The sequence below is a fragment of the Monodon monoceros genome, unplaced genomic scaffold (assembly GCF_005190385.1).
Source record: "Monodon monoceros isolate NGI ecotype Baffin Bay Population unplaced genomic scaffold, NGI_Narwhal_1 Super_Scaffold_18, whole genome shotgun sequence".
NCBI classification, from domain to species: domain Eukaryota; kingdom Metazoa; phylum Chordata; class Mammalia; order Artiodactyla; family Monodontidae; genus Monodon; species Monodon monoceros.
The window spans coordinates 169,639,865-169,656,903 of NW_021703774.1; the positions used below are offsets into that span (position 1 = coordinate 169,639,865).

Here is a 17,039-nt window from a genome sequence, read left to right on the forward strand (position 1 = left end):
TGGGTGTGAAGTCTCAGCTCCATCCGCTACAAGCTGTGTGACACTGAACAAGTAATGCAGCTTCCCCAAACCTCAACCACCTCATCTATGAGAGAACGACACTATCACATCCCAGGGTGATGGTCAGAAGAGACCGGTAATGCGAGATGCAAAGCAAAAGATGGCACTATAGCAAAAGCCCGGGCAAAGCTGTACTCTCGGGTTCTGGAAGCAAGGCTCTCTGTGCAGAGGGGCACTCCACCGCTAGTTATTCTCTTCTCCTTTCTCTTTGAAGCTGTCTTCAGGTGGGGTCAGTGCAACAGCTGACAGGTATGGCCTCCTGGGTCACATGGTGGACCAACCAGCTCTTTCCCCTGGAGCTGGGGACCACGTCCCAGCATCTATCCTCAGCACCTAGCAGCAAGCCTAGATCCTGGAATGTCCCATGAAATGAAGTGTGTGGATCAGAACCACTGAGAGTTGGCTGGTGTACTAGTGGCTGCCTACCACATACCCCTGAATTAGGAAGAAGGTCCACTAGGACCCTCAGGATCATTTTTGTCTCTGTGTCTCTTTGCAGTCAGGAGCTCCACTAGTTGTGAGCAGACTGAGGGTTCCAGGCGGGGCGGGGGGGGGAAAGGCTGTAGGTGCTTTCAGCCTTGGTGAAAACTCTGACAGCCCCTCCCATGATCACACCTCTGGCAGCAGGACTGCAGGTCTCAGTAGCAACTGTCACGGAATGTTCTGTACACATGTCAAGTACGGTGCTGAGGTTTCGGATGCATTATTATATTTAAACAAGCACCTGTGAGGCAGGGTCTGTGATTATCTCTATTTTACAGATGAGCAAACTGAGGCCAGAGAGGTAAAATAACCTCTGCAGCCCCACAGATAGTGTGGTGGAGTCTCAATCCTTGCTGGCAGTGGCGGCAGGAAAGGAACTGAAGGAGACCTGCCTGGGGCGTTGAAACCTGACGGGGATCAAGGTGGCCGGAATTTATGAAGGAAGGACTCGGCCCAACTGTTTGGGACCTTGGATGCCAACCTGGGAGCTGAGGTCCCTCTGGCGACTTGACCTAAGTCAGTTTTCGCCTCTGTAAAAGGGGGATGATGGGGACAATCATACCTCATAGGGTTGCTATTAAAAATAGCAAATGTAAAGAGATTAGGACCAAGACAGCATACAGCAAGTGCACAATTAATGTTTGCCATTATTAATATTATCCTGTGTCAGGTGGTGACGGGTGGTCTCTAAAGGTGGCCATCGTCACTGTCATTGTTAGGGTGCTCATCTAAACAGAGCCATCTTTTTTGATCCGCTTAGCCTTTTATCAGCATCACATTCCATTCATCCGTTTATTCATTCATTCATTCATGCATTCTTTCATTTATGCCACGCAGCTTGCAGGATCTTAGTTCCCTGACTAGGGATTGAACCCAGGCTACAGCAGTGAAAGTATGAAAGCGCCAAGTCTTAGCCACTGAACCACCAGGGAATTCCCGCCTGTTTGCTTTTCTGATCTGGATCTGTCCTCCTTCAAGGTGCATGTTCTCAGGGAACACTTCCCCCACCCCCGGTTCCTGGATCGTCTGGGACCCTCGGACCCCGGAGAAGGTCCTATCTGAGTTAATTTTCCGCATGGTTCTTGCTTCTTCACTGAGACTCTACCATCCTCCCAGAGGCAGGGTCCATGACTGGGGTCTGCGTGTGGTCAGCCAGGACCCGCTCCTGCCTGGCCAGAGGCTTCCTGAGAGCAGGTGGCTGTGTGCTTCTCTGGGTTTGCCAGGGGGACCAACACCAGGCAGTGGTAGATAGATGAGAGACCTACAGAAGGGCCCTGAAACCCACTGTGGAATTTCCATGATCAAATGCCTGACTCTGAATCCCCCAGAGGCAATAATAATAATAATAACAACGACAAGCATTTTTCCCCTGGCATGCTTTCTGTGTACCAGAAACTTTAGTGCTGACAAGGCTGGGCTCTGAGTAGTTGCTATCATTATCCTGGTTTTAGGGATGAGGCCACATGGCTAGCAAGTGGCAGAGGTGACAGTCTAACCCACTGTCCGGTCTTAACCACTGTACCACCCTGCCTCCCAGGCCAAGTGTGATGGTTACTTTTTTTTGACATACGCGGGCCCCTCTCCGTTGTGGCCTCTCCCGTTGCGGAGCACAGCCTCCGGACGCGCAGGCCCAGCGGCCATGGCTCACGGGCCCAGCCGTACCACGGCATGTGGGATCTTCCCGAACCGGGGCACGAACCCGCGTCCCCTGCATCGGCAGGCGGACTCTCAACCACTGCGCCACCAGGGAAGCCCGTGATGGTTACTTTTATGCGTCAACTTCACCAGACCATGGGGTGTCCAGCTTTTAGGCCAAACATCATTTCTGGGTGTGTCTGTGCGGGCTTATTTGGATGAGATTAGCGTTTGAACCAGTAGACTCAGTAGCTCGCCTTCCCCAGTGGCGGGGGCTGGGGGAGTGGGCACCATCTGATCCGTTGAGAGCCCGAATGGAAAGTGGAGGAAGGGAGAAGTTGCTTTCTACCTGAGAGTTAAGCTGGGACATGGGTCTTCTGCCCTTGGATGGAACTTACAAGTCGGCTCTCCGGCTCTCTGGCCTTTGACTCAAACTGGATGACACCACTGGCTCTCTAGCTTGTAGAAGGCAGACCACAGGACTTGTCAGCCTCCACAATCATGTAGGCCAATTCCTTCTAATAAGTCTTAATATATGTATATATTACTTCCCTGAAGAGCCCTAAAACACCAACGAAGCTGATGATCCGAGGACGAGCAGTGTCAAGGACACGTTCAGCCCGGTGCCCCTCGCCCCTGGGGCCAGCAAATCACCAAAAGTAGGTATGGCCGTGGGCTGGTTGTCTGGCCCCTGCCCTGTGTCCCCTCCCCTCAAACAAGGGTGACCATGTCTCCCTATTGATGGGCATGGGGCCACTCAAGGAAAGGTTCTCCCTGCCTCACCTGCTGAAGAAGGACCAGGCTCCTGGGACCTGCTACGGGCCCTCCAGCTGGAGAAGTAGAAAGGTTGGAGGTGGACCAAGAAAGAGGCAGGTGGTGCTATAGTCTGAATGTTTGTGTCCTGCCAAAATTCATATGTTGAAATCCTAACACCTAATGTGATGACATTAGAAGGTGGGGCCTCTGGGAGGTGCTTAGGTCATGAGGGTGGAGCCCTCGTGAATGGGATTGATGCCCTTATAAGAGACCCCAGAGAGCTCCCTTGTCCCTTCTGCCAAGTGAGGACATGGCAGGAAGTCTGCGACCCAGAAGAGGACCAAGACAGCAGGCAGCCGGGGGTTCCCTTTCCTCCTCTCTGCTTCCACAGATTGTTGACTTAATGCCACACTCTGTCTGCAAGTGACAGGCCCGGGGAGGCCAACTTCTAGGGACCCAGCTCACCTACTGTGGAAGGACAGGCAGGGGAAGCTGGGGCCCTGCTGCTCAGGGCTGGCACCCAGGGCACCAAGAGCTCCAGACCAGTCAGAGGCTGTGGGTGCCTGGCCCAGGGAGCTCCCCCGGGGCTGTTTTCATCCTGGAGAGGAAGGGATCTGTATACTTGGGAGGTGAGAGGGCAGGTCACTGGTAAACACCAAAGTGGGCCGTGGGGCTGAAGCTTTTAAATTTAAGTGTCATCTCTGACAGTCTAGCTCAGAGGGAACACGCGTGAATGCACTCATGCAACCAGGCCACCAACCACTGGGAGAACCACTCAAACCTCCCACGGCCGAGGAAACTTAACGAGCTTCCCACCTCCGTTTTCTCCATGGAGTGCATGCAAACCTTGGTCATAGTGGTTGTCATGTGGTATGATGTACTTGAAGGGCAGTTTTCAACAGTTTTTCTGCCCCGCTCACCAGAGGTTACAACTCTCTCCCTGCAGACACAGCAGCTTACTAAGGCCTGCTTCGTTGTGGGGACTGACTCTTTTTTCTTTAAGTTTTGGGACCCTCTTCAGCATGACCACAGCACATATACCAGACAGATATTTACTGAACCAAAGTCCTTGGTCATCTGACCAGAAACTCCTACTCACCCCACAGAGCCCAACCTATATGTCACCGCCTCTGTGAAGCCTTCCAGGACTCTATCCCAGGAGGCAGAATTTCCTGCTGTCTCATTGTTCTCCCCAGCCCTTTTTTCACACTCTCATTATGGTACTATTAGTAAGGCACAGAGCTGACAGTCACTGAGCACTTAGCATGCACTAGGCGCTATGCTGAATGCCCTGTATCCATCATCTCATACGGTCCTCATCACAGCTCTGCAAGGTCTGCACCATGATCGCTGTTTTGCAGATGAGGAAACTGAGGCTCTGAGAGGTTAAGGGAGATGCCCAAAGGCACACACGTGGGGAACCGGGATCCGAACCCAGGCTAGCGGGAATCCAGAACGCACACTGTCACTGATTGCGCTTTCCTGTCCAAGCTGGTTTGCCCAGGAGACATGGAGCCGTAACTAGGGGCTGTGCCTGTTCATCTCAGTGCCCAGACCTGGGCCTGACAAGGGGCCTCCCCAAGTGAGCATAAGGGGACACGAGCAGTGCATCTGTGTTTTGAGATTCAAGGCCAGACCCTGTGCCGGGTTGGGGAGGGGCGGTAATGAGGGGGCTGGTGGGTGGGGGGAGGGGGAGGGGCGGGGGCTGCGTGCTGACCTTGCGGTGCTGCTCGTAGTTGCGGATGAAGTCGCGCAGCTGCTCCTCGCGGCTCTCCAGCGTGGCATACAGCTGCTGCATCTGGCTCACCAGGTCCGTCTTTTCACCCTTTAGGCGCTTTCGGTCGGCTTTCATGGCTGGGGGACAGAGAACCGAGTTAGTTCCCGAGATCCTAGCTGCCTGTCACCCCGAACGCTGAGAAGGGACCCCATCTCCTTCCCTTTTATGAACAGACAAGGAAACAGGGTTCGGAAAGAGGAAGTTTCTCTCCCAGGTTCCTATGTTACTCAGTGGCATTCCCCAGATTCAAACCTAGACCCGCCTATCCCTAGCGTCCCAATTCTCATTTCTCAGTTTTACTGACCCAGCCAGGGGAGCAAGTCCTTGACTGAATGTCTGTCCCCGCCCTGAACTGCCTAGGTCCGCAGAAGGAAAGAGCTGGAGGCCTGGTGAGCTTGTGACCCCCCTGCTCCCCCATCGCTAACCATGGCCCAGGAAGCTGATGGGGTCCTTTACTTCCTGCTGAAATGAAATCCCAGGGCCCAGTCTGAGCCCAACAGAACTCAGCCCAGCCCGACAGTCCACTGTCTGCTCCATCTCCTTCACAGGGAAAAGTGTTTGATTAAACACACACAGCAAGTTATGACACCAAAAGTATGAGTAACAGCAGAAAAAACAGATACACTGGACTTCATCAAAATTAAAGACTTTTGTGCTTCAAAGGACACCATCAAGAAAGTAAACAGTGCAAGGAATGGGAGGACAGATTTGTAAACCATATATCCGATAAGGGGCTTATATCTGGAGTATATAAAGAACTCTTACAATTCAATAATAAAAAGACAAATAACCCAATTAAAAAAATGGGCAGAAGATCTGAACAGACATTTCTCCAAGAAATAGCCAGTAAGCACTTGAAAAGGTGGTTTACATAATTAGTCATCAGGGAAATACAAATCAACACCACAATGAAATACTACTTCATACTCACTAGAATGGCTAAAATATAAAAAGAAGACAGTAACAAGTGTTAGCGAGGATACGGAGAAACTGGAACCTTCACACACTGTTGGTGGGAATGGAAAATGGTACAGCCTCTGTGGAAAACAGCTGACAGCTCCTCAAGTGATGATCATAAACTTCCCCTATGATACAGCAGTTCCACTCCTAGGTGTGTATCTAAGAGAACTGAAAACGTATGTCCACACAGGGACCTGTGTACGTATGTTTATAACAGCTGTAATGCTGAAACAACCACATGTCCATCAACTGATGAATGAATGTTTAAAAATGTAGTATATCCACGTAACGGTATATTATTTGACAATAAAAAGAAGTAATGGTTCATGCTACAATGTGATGAATCTTGAAAATATTATGCTATGTGAAAGAAGGCAGTCACAAACGGCCACGTGCCGTATAATTCCATTCAAATGAAGTGTCTAGAATAGGGAAACCTATGGAGACACAAATTAGACTAGTGGTTGCCTTGGGCCGGGGGCCGGAGATATGGAGGTGTGGCCAAAGGGCATGATGAAAATACGCTAATATTGATGTACATCTCTGAATATAATAAAAACTATTGAATCACGTACTGTAAATGGGTGAGTTGTATGCTATGTGAATTGTATCTCAATAAAGCTGTCACACAGACAAACAGACACAGACACACAGACATGGTGCCCCGTGTTCCACACAGCCTCCTGGCAGCAGTGTGGCTTTTGCTCCCTCCGGACTCTCCTCACGGCACTGGCTCTGTACAGAAGGGAGTGGAGACGGGCAAGCCTGGGCTTGTGCAGGGCGGGCCCCACTGCCTTCCCCAGGGTCCCCAGCACTCCATCCCCTCCCCCCTCTGTGGAGAGAACACTGAGGAAGGAACTGTGGAGGCGGTGGGGAGGGGGCAAAGCAACTCCTTGGCTCTGGAAGCTTCCAGCCTGAGAAGGCACAGAGTGGTTAAGTAATTTGCCCAGAGTCACACAGCCACATCTGACTCCAAGGCCCAAACACTTGACCCTACATTATGCCGCCTCTGCAGAGAAGCCCCCAAACCCCAGAGGATCCCAGCCCCACGGCTAGCTGAGGGCAGTGATAGGGGGCAGGCAACGGCGGTGCCACCCCATCTTGTCCCGGACAGCGAACCTGCAAACTCAGCCTCTGATATGAAAAAGTACGGCATGAGGACCGAGGACCCTGGGCTCTGGCTCGGTGCCTGACATAAGCTGCATCTTCACCCCCTACCTCCACCCAGGACCGCCCTGTAGAACAGGGTAGAGGCAGGTGAGCTGGGGCAGTGTCATCACGTGCAAGGAGCCCTGGGGAGACCCCTGCAGTGGGGACCGCAGGTCTTGGGGCGCCCTTTAAATTCCAGCTTTGCGCTTCCTGGCTGCTGCAGCTGGACTTGTCCCCTTCATGGCCAGCTTGGCTGAGCAGCACCTTAGGTCACCGTGGCCGGAATTCCAGGCCTGACTGTGGGCTGGACCCTGCCAGGCTGCGGACCGAGAAAACACGAAAGCTGAATTTCGCGGAATGATGCCAGGTGAAGATCATTTAAAAACGAAGACAAGGTGCCTCTGGAACCATGGCGTGAACCAAAAAGCTTCTGTGCCGTCTGCCCAGCTTTTCAGAAGCACAAATGTCCACAACCCACCCAGGAAACTCATGTGGAGGACCTGCGAGCACCTGGGGACGCCCCACAGGCCTGAGGTGGGAAAGCGGGCGTGTGTCCCCATCGAGCCTGAACATCCCCAAGTATCCCCAACAGATGTGGGGGTCCCCTGAAGAGGGGAACAGGTATTGTAACTCTTTAGGGAAACAAGGCACTTAGCCTGACAGACTCCCCAAGAAATAATTTAAACTACAGACACACAGCTATGAAAATTACACAGTGGAATGCGTCCTTCCTTTGTCATAAGCATGCTTTTATTTCTCCTTCAAAACCCTGTTTGACGATCTCCAAACATCCTTAATGCAAGATGAGGTGATGGTCCACGAGCATGATGGTCTCTCTCTGTGACCAGCCTCCTCCTGCCTCGGCCCCAAGCTCCCCAGCGCTCTGTTCTCCTTCCCGGCCACCCAGCTTCACCCAGGTGTGTCCCACGCCAGCAGCTAGGCCGCCGGAACCACTGCCATGGTGACAGGTGATGTCATGCCCAGTAGACCCTGCAGGAGACCAGCCTGGCTCCTGGGAATGTGGGGACTCTGGGGGTGAGAGGGAGGGTGTGCAAGGAGGGACTGATTTTTCTAACTCAAGGAGGCTGGATGTTTGCATGAGCTGGAGGGTGGAACCAGGGCCCCAACCATGACCCCAAGACGATGGCGCTTCTCTGGGGCCATCACTCTTCCCAAGCTTCTGAGGTCTGCCTTTCCACAGCAGACGCCCTCCTCTTTCCCTGGCTTGGGATGCCATAGCCCCTAACCCAGATGCGAGGCAGGGTGGAGCAGTGTCAGCCCCAGTTTAACTTCTGCAAATGCGACTCTTGGCAGGCGGGACCAGAGAGAGAAGAAAGGTCCCTTGACTCCAGCCTTGGGCAAAGCAGACCCCCTCCTCCAGTGCCCAGGTGACGGGAGGCCACAGCTGACAGGCAAAGAGAACAGCGCAGGGTAATTCTTGGCTTTTGAGCTTCTGGGGGTCGTGGGCCTGGAGAGTAAGGGATTTTACAGGGAACGCTGAGCACGAGGGGGTCTCTCCTTATGCACCGGGGCAGCGCCTGCAGTGAGAACCTTGCCAGGCAGTGAGGGACCAGGCTGTCAGCTTTCCCCTCTCCCAGCCTCGGTTTTCCCCCAGGATGGGCGTGCTGGACTCTGTGAGCTTCCTTTAACTTCTGAGGTCCTAGACAACTTCTCCTTGACCACTGTCCCCCACAAACATGTCCATGGCCTTGGCCAACACCACACAGCAGGGCGGACGGGCACTGGTCTGGGGTCAGAGGATCTGGGTTCTGTCCCTGGCTCAGAGTCCTAACCACCGGATGAGGGAATTCCCTGGCTCTGAGACCTCAAGCAAATCACGTAACCTCCCCGCACCTCAATTCCTTAGATATTAAAACAATTCCCATGGGCCAGGCACGGCTCTCAGCCCCCGATGGGTTTTTGTCACTTAATTCTCACAACTACCTTTTGAAGTCAGTCCACATTATAGATGAGGAAGTGGGCATCCAGGGAGATTAAGGAACATGGCCAAGCAGTAAGTGGCAGTGCCCACCTGTCCCCAGCACCCTCCTGTCCCACAGCTTTGCTTGCTCCCAAACTGCCAACCCCCAACAAATCTGCACAGCCCAGTTGGCCTCATCTTCTCCTCGGGACTTTGTGCTGGGGGTAGGGCTGCACCTGCCTTATGGAGGACGGAACTGAGGCTCAAAGGGTTAACTGACACACCAAGACCCGCGCAGACCCTGGACTTGCATCCTTGGTGTCTGACCTTGAACCACTCATGCTCCTCCATCACCCCTACTGTGAAAGCACATCGCTGTGAACACAGAACCTTCATCGATCCATAAAACCAGTGGACGATCCAAATATTCACACCAGTTACTCGTGCTACAAGATACTGTTTCTGCAGCTGTCTTACAGTCCCAAGTGGGGAGGTTTCCATTAAAGGCGGTTTGACATTCTTATACGCACCCCATGACTGCTCCGTGACTGCTGGAAAGAGGGTGTGTATGCGTGCATGTGTGCGTCAGCAGCCCTTAAGGAATCCTCCACTAGCCACCCCCTCCCGCTTACAGGATCCTCAGCCAGCCCAAGGCATGGTCTCATTCCATGAGGTCAGATTTCCCATTAGTCTGAGCTCAGAAGACTGCTGGCCTGCTTCTGGATGGTCCACGGCCAAGAGCCCTTGTGAAAATTCCAGCCTGGTGGACCCCTGACAAACACTGGGTCAGTTTTGGGGAGGGGTGGCCAACAGGGTCAGGCAGACCTCAGCCTGTGTATGACAATCCCAGATGCCACCAGCAGGGGGCCCCCTTTCTTTTCCACTCAACATTCCTGGTCAGCATCTACAGATTCTGCGAAAGGAGGGGTGGGTAGGTGGGAGCCAGAAAGGCTTGGTAAACCACTCTGAATACACACCCACCAAAATGTTCTTCCAGCTCAACTTCCCTTTGACGGGGAAACTGAGGCCCAGAGAGGGAAAGAGTATCAAATATCACACAGCGAATAAGCCCAGGTCTCCTGATTCTTAAGCCAACGCAGTTGGGTTAAAAGCATCGGCTTTGGAGTCTGCCTATCAAAATTTAATTATCTCTAGAATGGAGGATGAACGTGTAATCATTTCTGCCCTATGCAGAACAGACTGCCATGTCTTGAGTGAACGGTCAGGTAGGGACCTTGAGCATTGGGGAGAAGAGAACCCAGAAAGACACAGCTCCAGATTCACAGAGCCCTGGATTCCAGTCTGGCCTTTACCCCGTCCAACCTGGAGGGTCTTATTTGCAGGTCACTTCTCTGAGCAAAAGCTTCCTGAGCTGTTAGCTAAGGATGCTATTCTCTACCTTTAAGGCTCTATGTGACATTACCCAACAGCAGGTGCTCACTGAATGTTAGCAGGCGTCATTTCCTGTCATTCAGCTCCTACGCCTGCACTCAGGCCCCCAAAAGTCTCAGAAGATACAGGTTGACTTGGCTGACAGGCTGCATTCTGAGAAAAGGACCAAAGGAAGAAGCCAGGGCAGGGAGAAGGAGGCCGCAGCCCAGGGAAGCAAGTAAAAGATCCCAGACTTATGGCCCTGGGATGGGTATAGCCTAGTTTATCTTGCTTTTTCCTGTTTGAGGGCTGAGTAAGGTGAGTTCAGAACAGGTCAAGGTTCAACCTATTTTACAAAGGTTAAGCAGACTTGCCCCATCAGGTAGTGCTTACGTAGCAAAGGAAAGCCAACCACTCACTTGGATAAATGGCAGCCACTGGTGGTGACCGAGAAAACTGTACCTGCTGAGCCAGGTCAGATGTGGGCTTGGCTGGGCGGTCTGGGGTCTGACCTAGGGCAGCTCTGTTCCTCACAAATGGAAACCCCTCTTTTCTTCTCATTGCCAGGTGAGGTGGGTTGACCAGCTCACATGGCCAACGAGAGGCAGATCTGGCACCTGACCCCAGTACTTCAACGTTCAGGCCCATGATCTTTCCATAATCCCCCATAGCTCCTCTCTCCAAGTGCAGGCTAAAAAGTTAGGCAGTGTGACCTTTCCAATCTCCTGCCTAGGGCAGGAAAGGAAACTATCTGGAATACAGGTTCTCATTTTCCAATCCTGTGTCCATGTAGACATGACTAATCAACCAGGCTCTATAGGAACCTGGGTTGATTGGGGATGTCTGCCATGGGACGACGGGAGGGAAACACAGATTTGCCAGGTCTGCCTCAGACGGGGAGGCAGCCATCACTGACTGATCAGAGTTGGCATGTTTGAGAATGATTTGGTGAGCCTCTTCTGGGTCAATGCTGTGCCAATTACCACTGCATTCCATGGAACCAAGGTCAACTCCGTTTAACCAAAAGAGAAAGAAGCAATTCTCTCAACTGGTAGAAAACCAGTCCATTCACATCAATGAGATGGTGGTAGACAAACTCCAACCTGCAAGCTTAAAGGTGAGAGAGCAGACTATTTCCCTCAATTGGGTTAAAGGTAGATGAAGGATTACTGAGTTTACCTACATATTTTTATGTCCACCCCAAAGAGCAATATAAGCTCCTTGGGAGCAGGGACCTGGCCTGCCTTGTTCACCACTGTATCCCCAGCATCTAGAGCAGTGTCTGGCACATAGTAACTGCTCAGTAAATACCGGTGGATTGACTCTCAAATGAATGACTGAACAAAGTAGGCAGCCTGGGAAGGAGAGGGGACCTGGTCCACAGCCATCACTGAGAAGCATCCAATATTTCCGGGGTCCTGGGGGCAGAGAAGGTTCTACTTCCCTTTATTCTGTCTCTCCTTGCCTTCTGGGGTGGGACATGGCAGGCTAATTTCCCTGTGGCCCCTGATAGGACCCCGAGCCTCGATGCTCTCAGGGCTGACTGCAACATGGCTGCAGTTCTTGCCAAACTACCCAGGGCTCTGTGAACCGTGTCCACGGCCACTTCATGTTGTTCCTGCCATGTCCCAGCAGGACACAAGGAGACTCAAGTGGACCAAAGCTTCCCTGCTGACCCAGGGCACCTGCAGAATTTTAAGGAGCTCAGGGCTGGGGACAGACCCCAGACACTGTGCTTTGCACGGGAGCGAGGTGTCTGCTTCTCCCAGGGGGCTACCCTGCCATCAGCCTGGTCACGGCTGTGCCTTCCCTTTGCCTTGGAGAGGCCACCCTCCTGCTCGGTTCCCTCTGCGCAACCTGGGGGCCCCCTGAGCCGGCGAGGCTGCCATGTTTGGCTAGGCAGGAAGCTTCGAGACCAGGTCTCCCTTCAGGACAAGGGCCCACTCAGATGTGAGGGTTCTTGGACCGTGCCTTGCACTGGATTTCTCCCAACATCATATGAACATGCAATTCTCTCTCACATCTTTAACAGAAAAACTGCATGTGACCCCTCTTCCCCTCCAGCTCTCATTCCACTTCTCTTCTTCCTTTTGGAGCAAAGAAGTTTGGAAAGACTGTGGCCCCCGTGCGTCCGTTCCCCTCCTGCCGTCCTCTCTGACACGTGCTCATCTCCAGGTCACTGATAACCTCCAAGCCACGAGCCCCACCGTCCTCGCCTATGCGCTCCTTGGCATGGGGGATGCTTCTCTGCACCCTCCCAGCCCCTCTTTCCTGGCTTCTTCTCCCGTCTCTGGCTGCTGTGTCGCTGTCTCTTGGCTCCCCTCCCCTCCCTCTGACCTCCAGGCATCAGCGGGCTCGGCCCTCCTGTACCACGGTTTCCTGGCTGGGCTCATCCAGCTTCCCAGCTTTAAATCCACCCATATGCTGATGCTTCCCGGCCTGGACCTCGCCCCAAACTCCACACTCAGAGCCAAGGGCCTCCCACGCCAGGTGTCTAACAGCATCTCCAACCTCACACGTCCAAGAGTGAGTCCCTGAGCAGCCCCCCCTGACAACCCGCTCCTCTCTGTCTCCCCAAACTCAGCTCATGGGGACTTCAGCCTTCCCGTTCCTCTGGACCCAAGCCCCAGAATCTTCCTTGATTCTGTTTCTCTCACGCCCCACACCCAAGTCATCAGCGAGCCACGTCAGCTCTGCCTGTAACGTCTTACCAGAATCTGGCCACTTCTCGCCACTCCTCCGTCCCCACCCTGGTCCGTGTCACCACCATCGCGTGTCTGCGTCGTGCAGTGGCCTCCTGACTGGTCTCCCAGCCCTTTAGTCTACGTCAACTCAGCAGGGAGTGTCCCCTTAACATGCAAGTCAGATCATGTCACTTCTCTGCTCCTCCCCTATGGCCCGTCTCACTCAAGGGCGAGCACAGTCCTTAGAATGGCCCATCAGGGCCACGTGACCTGTCATCCCCCCCCCCCCCCCCCGTACCTCTGTGATCTCCCCAGCCACCCCCGCCCCACTGCTCCTCGCTGTTCCTGGTTCATGTACGTTGCCCGTCCCTCGGCATCTCGGCGCGCTGGCTGTTCCCCACCTGGAGCATCCTCGTCGCTCCGCCCCCTATGCCTGTGGCCCATTCCTGCCTCCTCCAGGTCTTGACTCAAATGTCAGTTTCTCAGCAAAGCCTTCCCTGGACACCCTCCTCACTCCGTTCCCTGTTTTTTTCTGCTTTGAACTCACCACCATCTAACACTACAGATTCTGGGTTTATTGAGGGGAAGTGACGTTTAAGCATCCCTGCCTTTCTGCTGAGGAATGCCCGCCCTCCTCCCCTTTTCAGGATTCAGCGCAGCTTCTTTCTGGGTTTCCAAAGCCCACAGCTCACGCCTCTACTTGCTGCAGGGAGCCCTGCCCGCCCCATAGGAAGGTACACCAGCAGCCTGGAAACCAGACCAACAGCTCAGGGCCTTCCCACCTCCCAGACTAGCCTAGAAGCTGCTCGAAGGCAGGTCCTGGGCCTCATCCGACAGTATTTCCAGGAGCCAGCACTAGGCACGGGTCTGTTCAGGTGAAGAAAGTGGGGGAGAGATGACTTGGGGGCTTGAGCAGGGTGGGGAAGGGGGTGTGCTCATAATTGCCAAATTCTCAAGCTGCCCTCCCTTCCCTGATTCTCCAGCTTAGAGGCTCAAGAGAGGACCGCTATAACCAAGGGTGGAACACGCAACTGCCACAGGGCCCTGACAGCGACCATCGGTAAGAAAGGAAGAGCAGGTGGGGACCTAGAATGCACACCCAGCCTGGAGCGGCAGCTGTTCCATGACTGAATGGGCCCCAGCATTGCCATACCTGCTGTCTCTTCTAGAAAATTCCATACTCTAGATTATTACAATTTTTATGTTTTAAATATCTCCTTATTTTTCAATACTGGCAATTAATCATACTACCCAACCACACCTCTCGGCCTTGCACGGGGGCTGGACTGCTAATCTGAGCAGGTGTCCTTAGAAGAAGAGAGATCAGGGTCCAGGCCCAGCTCCACCATTCACCAGCTACGTGACCTTGGATAAGTTCCCTAACCAATATGTGCTTTTTTCCTCATGTTTAAAGTAGGATAACAGTTTCTACCTCATTCTACCGTGGTAAGCACTAAAGGAAAGCAAAAGCTCTAACTGCATCTGAGGGTGGTTGCTTGCCTGTGCTTTAGCACCATTCTAAGTGACAGTCTAACAGTGAGAGCCATCTCAGACGGGACCGGGCGGTCCTGGGAGGGAAGAGGCACCCTGTTGTGGGAGTTTGAGCAGAGGATGCAAGAGCACTGGGGGGAACGCTGTCTCGGAGCCCGGGCAGGGGGGTGATGGGAGGAGGGATGCGTGCCCACTATTAGCCACCTGGAGAGTGTCCACCTCAAGCACAGAGGCCCAGGGGCTCCCAATGGGAAAAACTTTATTTTTTCACCATGCCACATGGCTTGCGGGATCTTAGTTCCCTGACCAGGGACTGAACCCAAGGCTCCTTGCAATGGAAGCGCAGAGTCCTAACCATTGGACTGCCAGGGAATTCCCCCTGGGAAAAACTTTAGATGGGAGGGTAAGGCCAACCCCCAGGAGGGGATCAGACACCTGCAGAGAGAGTATAATAAGAGGTGCTGGTGACTTCCCTGGTGGCACAGTGGATAAGACACCACGCTCCCAACGCAGGGGGCTCGGGTTCGATACCTGGTCAGGGAACTAGATCCCACATACATGCCACAACTAAGAATTCATATGACACAACTAAGGAACCCGTCTGCCACAACTAAGGAGCCCACATGCTGCAATTAAGGAGCCCGCCTGCTGCAGCTAAGACCTGGCACAGCCAAATAAATAAATAAATATTAAAAAAAAAAAAGGACTTCCCTGGTGGTGCAGTGGTTAAGAATCCGCCTGCCAATGCAGGGGACACGGGTTTGAGCCCTGGTCCGGGTAGATCCCACATGCCACGGAGCAACTAAGCCCGTGCGCCACAACTACTGAGCCTGTGCTCTAGAGCCCACGAGCCACAACTACTGAACCCACATGCTGCAACTACTGAAGCCTGCACGCCTAGAGCCCGTGCTCCACAAGAGAAGCCACTGCAACGAGAAGCCCGTGCACCGCATGAAGAGCAGCCCCCGCTCGCCACAACTAGAGAAAGCCCGCACGCAGCAACAAAGACCCAACACAGCAAAAAAAAAAAAAAAAAAAAAAAAAAAAATAAGGTGCTATTAGGGGGCATGGGAGCCCTTTTCAGGCTGTTCATGGTCCTAGGTGGGGGCAGGGGCACACTGTTGCTGCCACCCACCCGTCAGCTCTGAAGACCTCAGAGCTCATTCAGAAGCCTGCAGGGTAAGTGGCAGGTCCAGGAATCCAGGCCTGCACTTCCTGCCACGGGAACTGGGAGGCCGGGGGTGGGGAGGGGGAGGTGTTTGTTTTCCAGCCTCTGAAGGCAAATCCAGGAAAGTCCTCCTTCCTCCAAATCACCACTAAAAATAGTGGCAGGGGATGGGCCCGGAACTGTGACATTCCCTAGACTCAGGGGGTGGAGATTTCTGGAAACGCAGCATCGGCCCACAGGCCCCATGCCCCACACAATGAGGACTATTTTTCAAGGCTCATGTCGGTGCGTGAGGTCATCCTCAGGCAAGACGATGGCGCTGGTTAGGCCCTGAGAGGAGGCAGGGAATGCCCAGGGGACAGGGAGACAGGACACCAGGGCGCAAGCCAGTGTGCTGTGTGGCCTTGGGAGCTCACACACCCCCTCTGGGCTTTGGTGTCATACTCTCAAGATGGTCTAGCAGGCCCTCTAGAACCTTCAGGAAGCTGCCCTGGGCACCCAGTGGTTTGGGGACTGGTCTCATCGTGCCTTCTCTCCAGCAGAGACCCAGCAGGGCTGTTCAAGGTTAGATGCAGGCGGCAAACTGGTAGCAACGATCAACCTCTTCCCAGGCAAGTTCAGAAGGAGAACGACCACAGAGAGCAGGCGCTGGAGCTAGACTGTCTGGGTTCAAACCCAGCTTGGCCACTCACTAGAGGTGTGACCTGGTGCAAGTCATAGATCCCAGATTTTCACACTGTAAAGGAGGGATAAATAGTTCCTACCGCAGCCCATGCCCAACAAACACTCATCCATGTTCACCAAGGTTCCTGCATGGAAAAGTTACACTGTCTGTAAAAGCTCCAGGCCAGAAACTGCCCGGGCAACCCTGAGCAGAAGGGCTCTACCCATTGTGGTCCCTTCACCAGAGCACGACTCCATCGAAGGAGAACGAGCAAATTACAACACACACAACATGAATGAACCACAGAGAAGAAATGCTGAGCCAATGAGGCCAGACACAAAAGCGTATATTCCGTATCACTCCCTTTACGGCACGTGAAAAGGGCAGGATTAATCCACGTGCTGGGAAGTCAGGAAGGGGCTCTCCATGGAGGGGATGGCAACAGGAACGGTACCCCGGAGAGCTTTCAGGAAGATAATGATGTTCTACTTCTTGATCCAGGGGCTGGTGAGGCAGAGGTGTTCAGTCTGTTTCGATTCACCAAGCTGTGAATTCACTTGCACTCTTCTGCAGATATGTCATATTTTAATAAAAAGCTTTAAAAACAGCCTCCACCTCACAGGACTGGCTTTGTACATGCAACGCGCCCAGAGCAGTGTCGAGTGTAGGGGGCAGTGCTCAGTAAGTACCAGTTCTTATCATCCGGGGGGAGGCGGCCCTCATGCCATCGGGGGCACCCCATGAGTTGGTAGTGAAGAAGGGCAGCTCCAGGTATGGACAAGGTGTGCCCTACGTGAATCCTGCAGGACTCCCGGGGCTCGGGAAGGAACATGAACTTGGGGTTGGTCCTGGATTCAAAGTCCAGCTCCTTCCTGCATGGGCAAAGATGATACCTTCTGTGTGTGACTGTGGTGAGAGTT

General features: G+C 53.4%; 1 protein-coding gene across 9 annotated transcripts in view; it reads right to left on the bottom strand.

Moving 5' to 3' along the window:
- Positions 1–17,039, bottom strand: part of KAZN (kazrin, periplakin interacting protein) — a 471,267-nt gene that overhangs the window by 64,176 nt on the left and 390,052 nt on the right. For all 9 annotated transcript variants that reach the window (XR_003794372.1, XR_003794371.1, XM_029227955.1 and 6 more), the window contains one exon: positions 4,652–4,788. Coding sequence is in view for 7 of the 9 variants with exons in the window: in XM_029227955.1 (XP_029083788.1) it covers positions 4,652–4,788 (137 nt within the window). In the remaining 2 variants the exon portion in view is untranslated. The remainder of the gene's footprint in view (positions 1–4,651; positions 4,789–17,039) is intronic.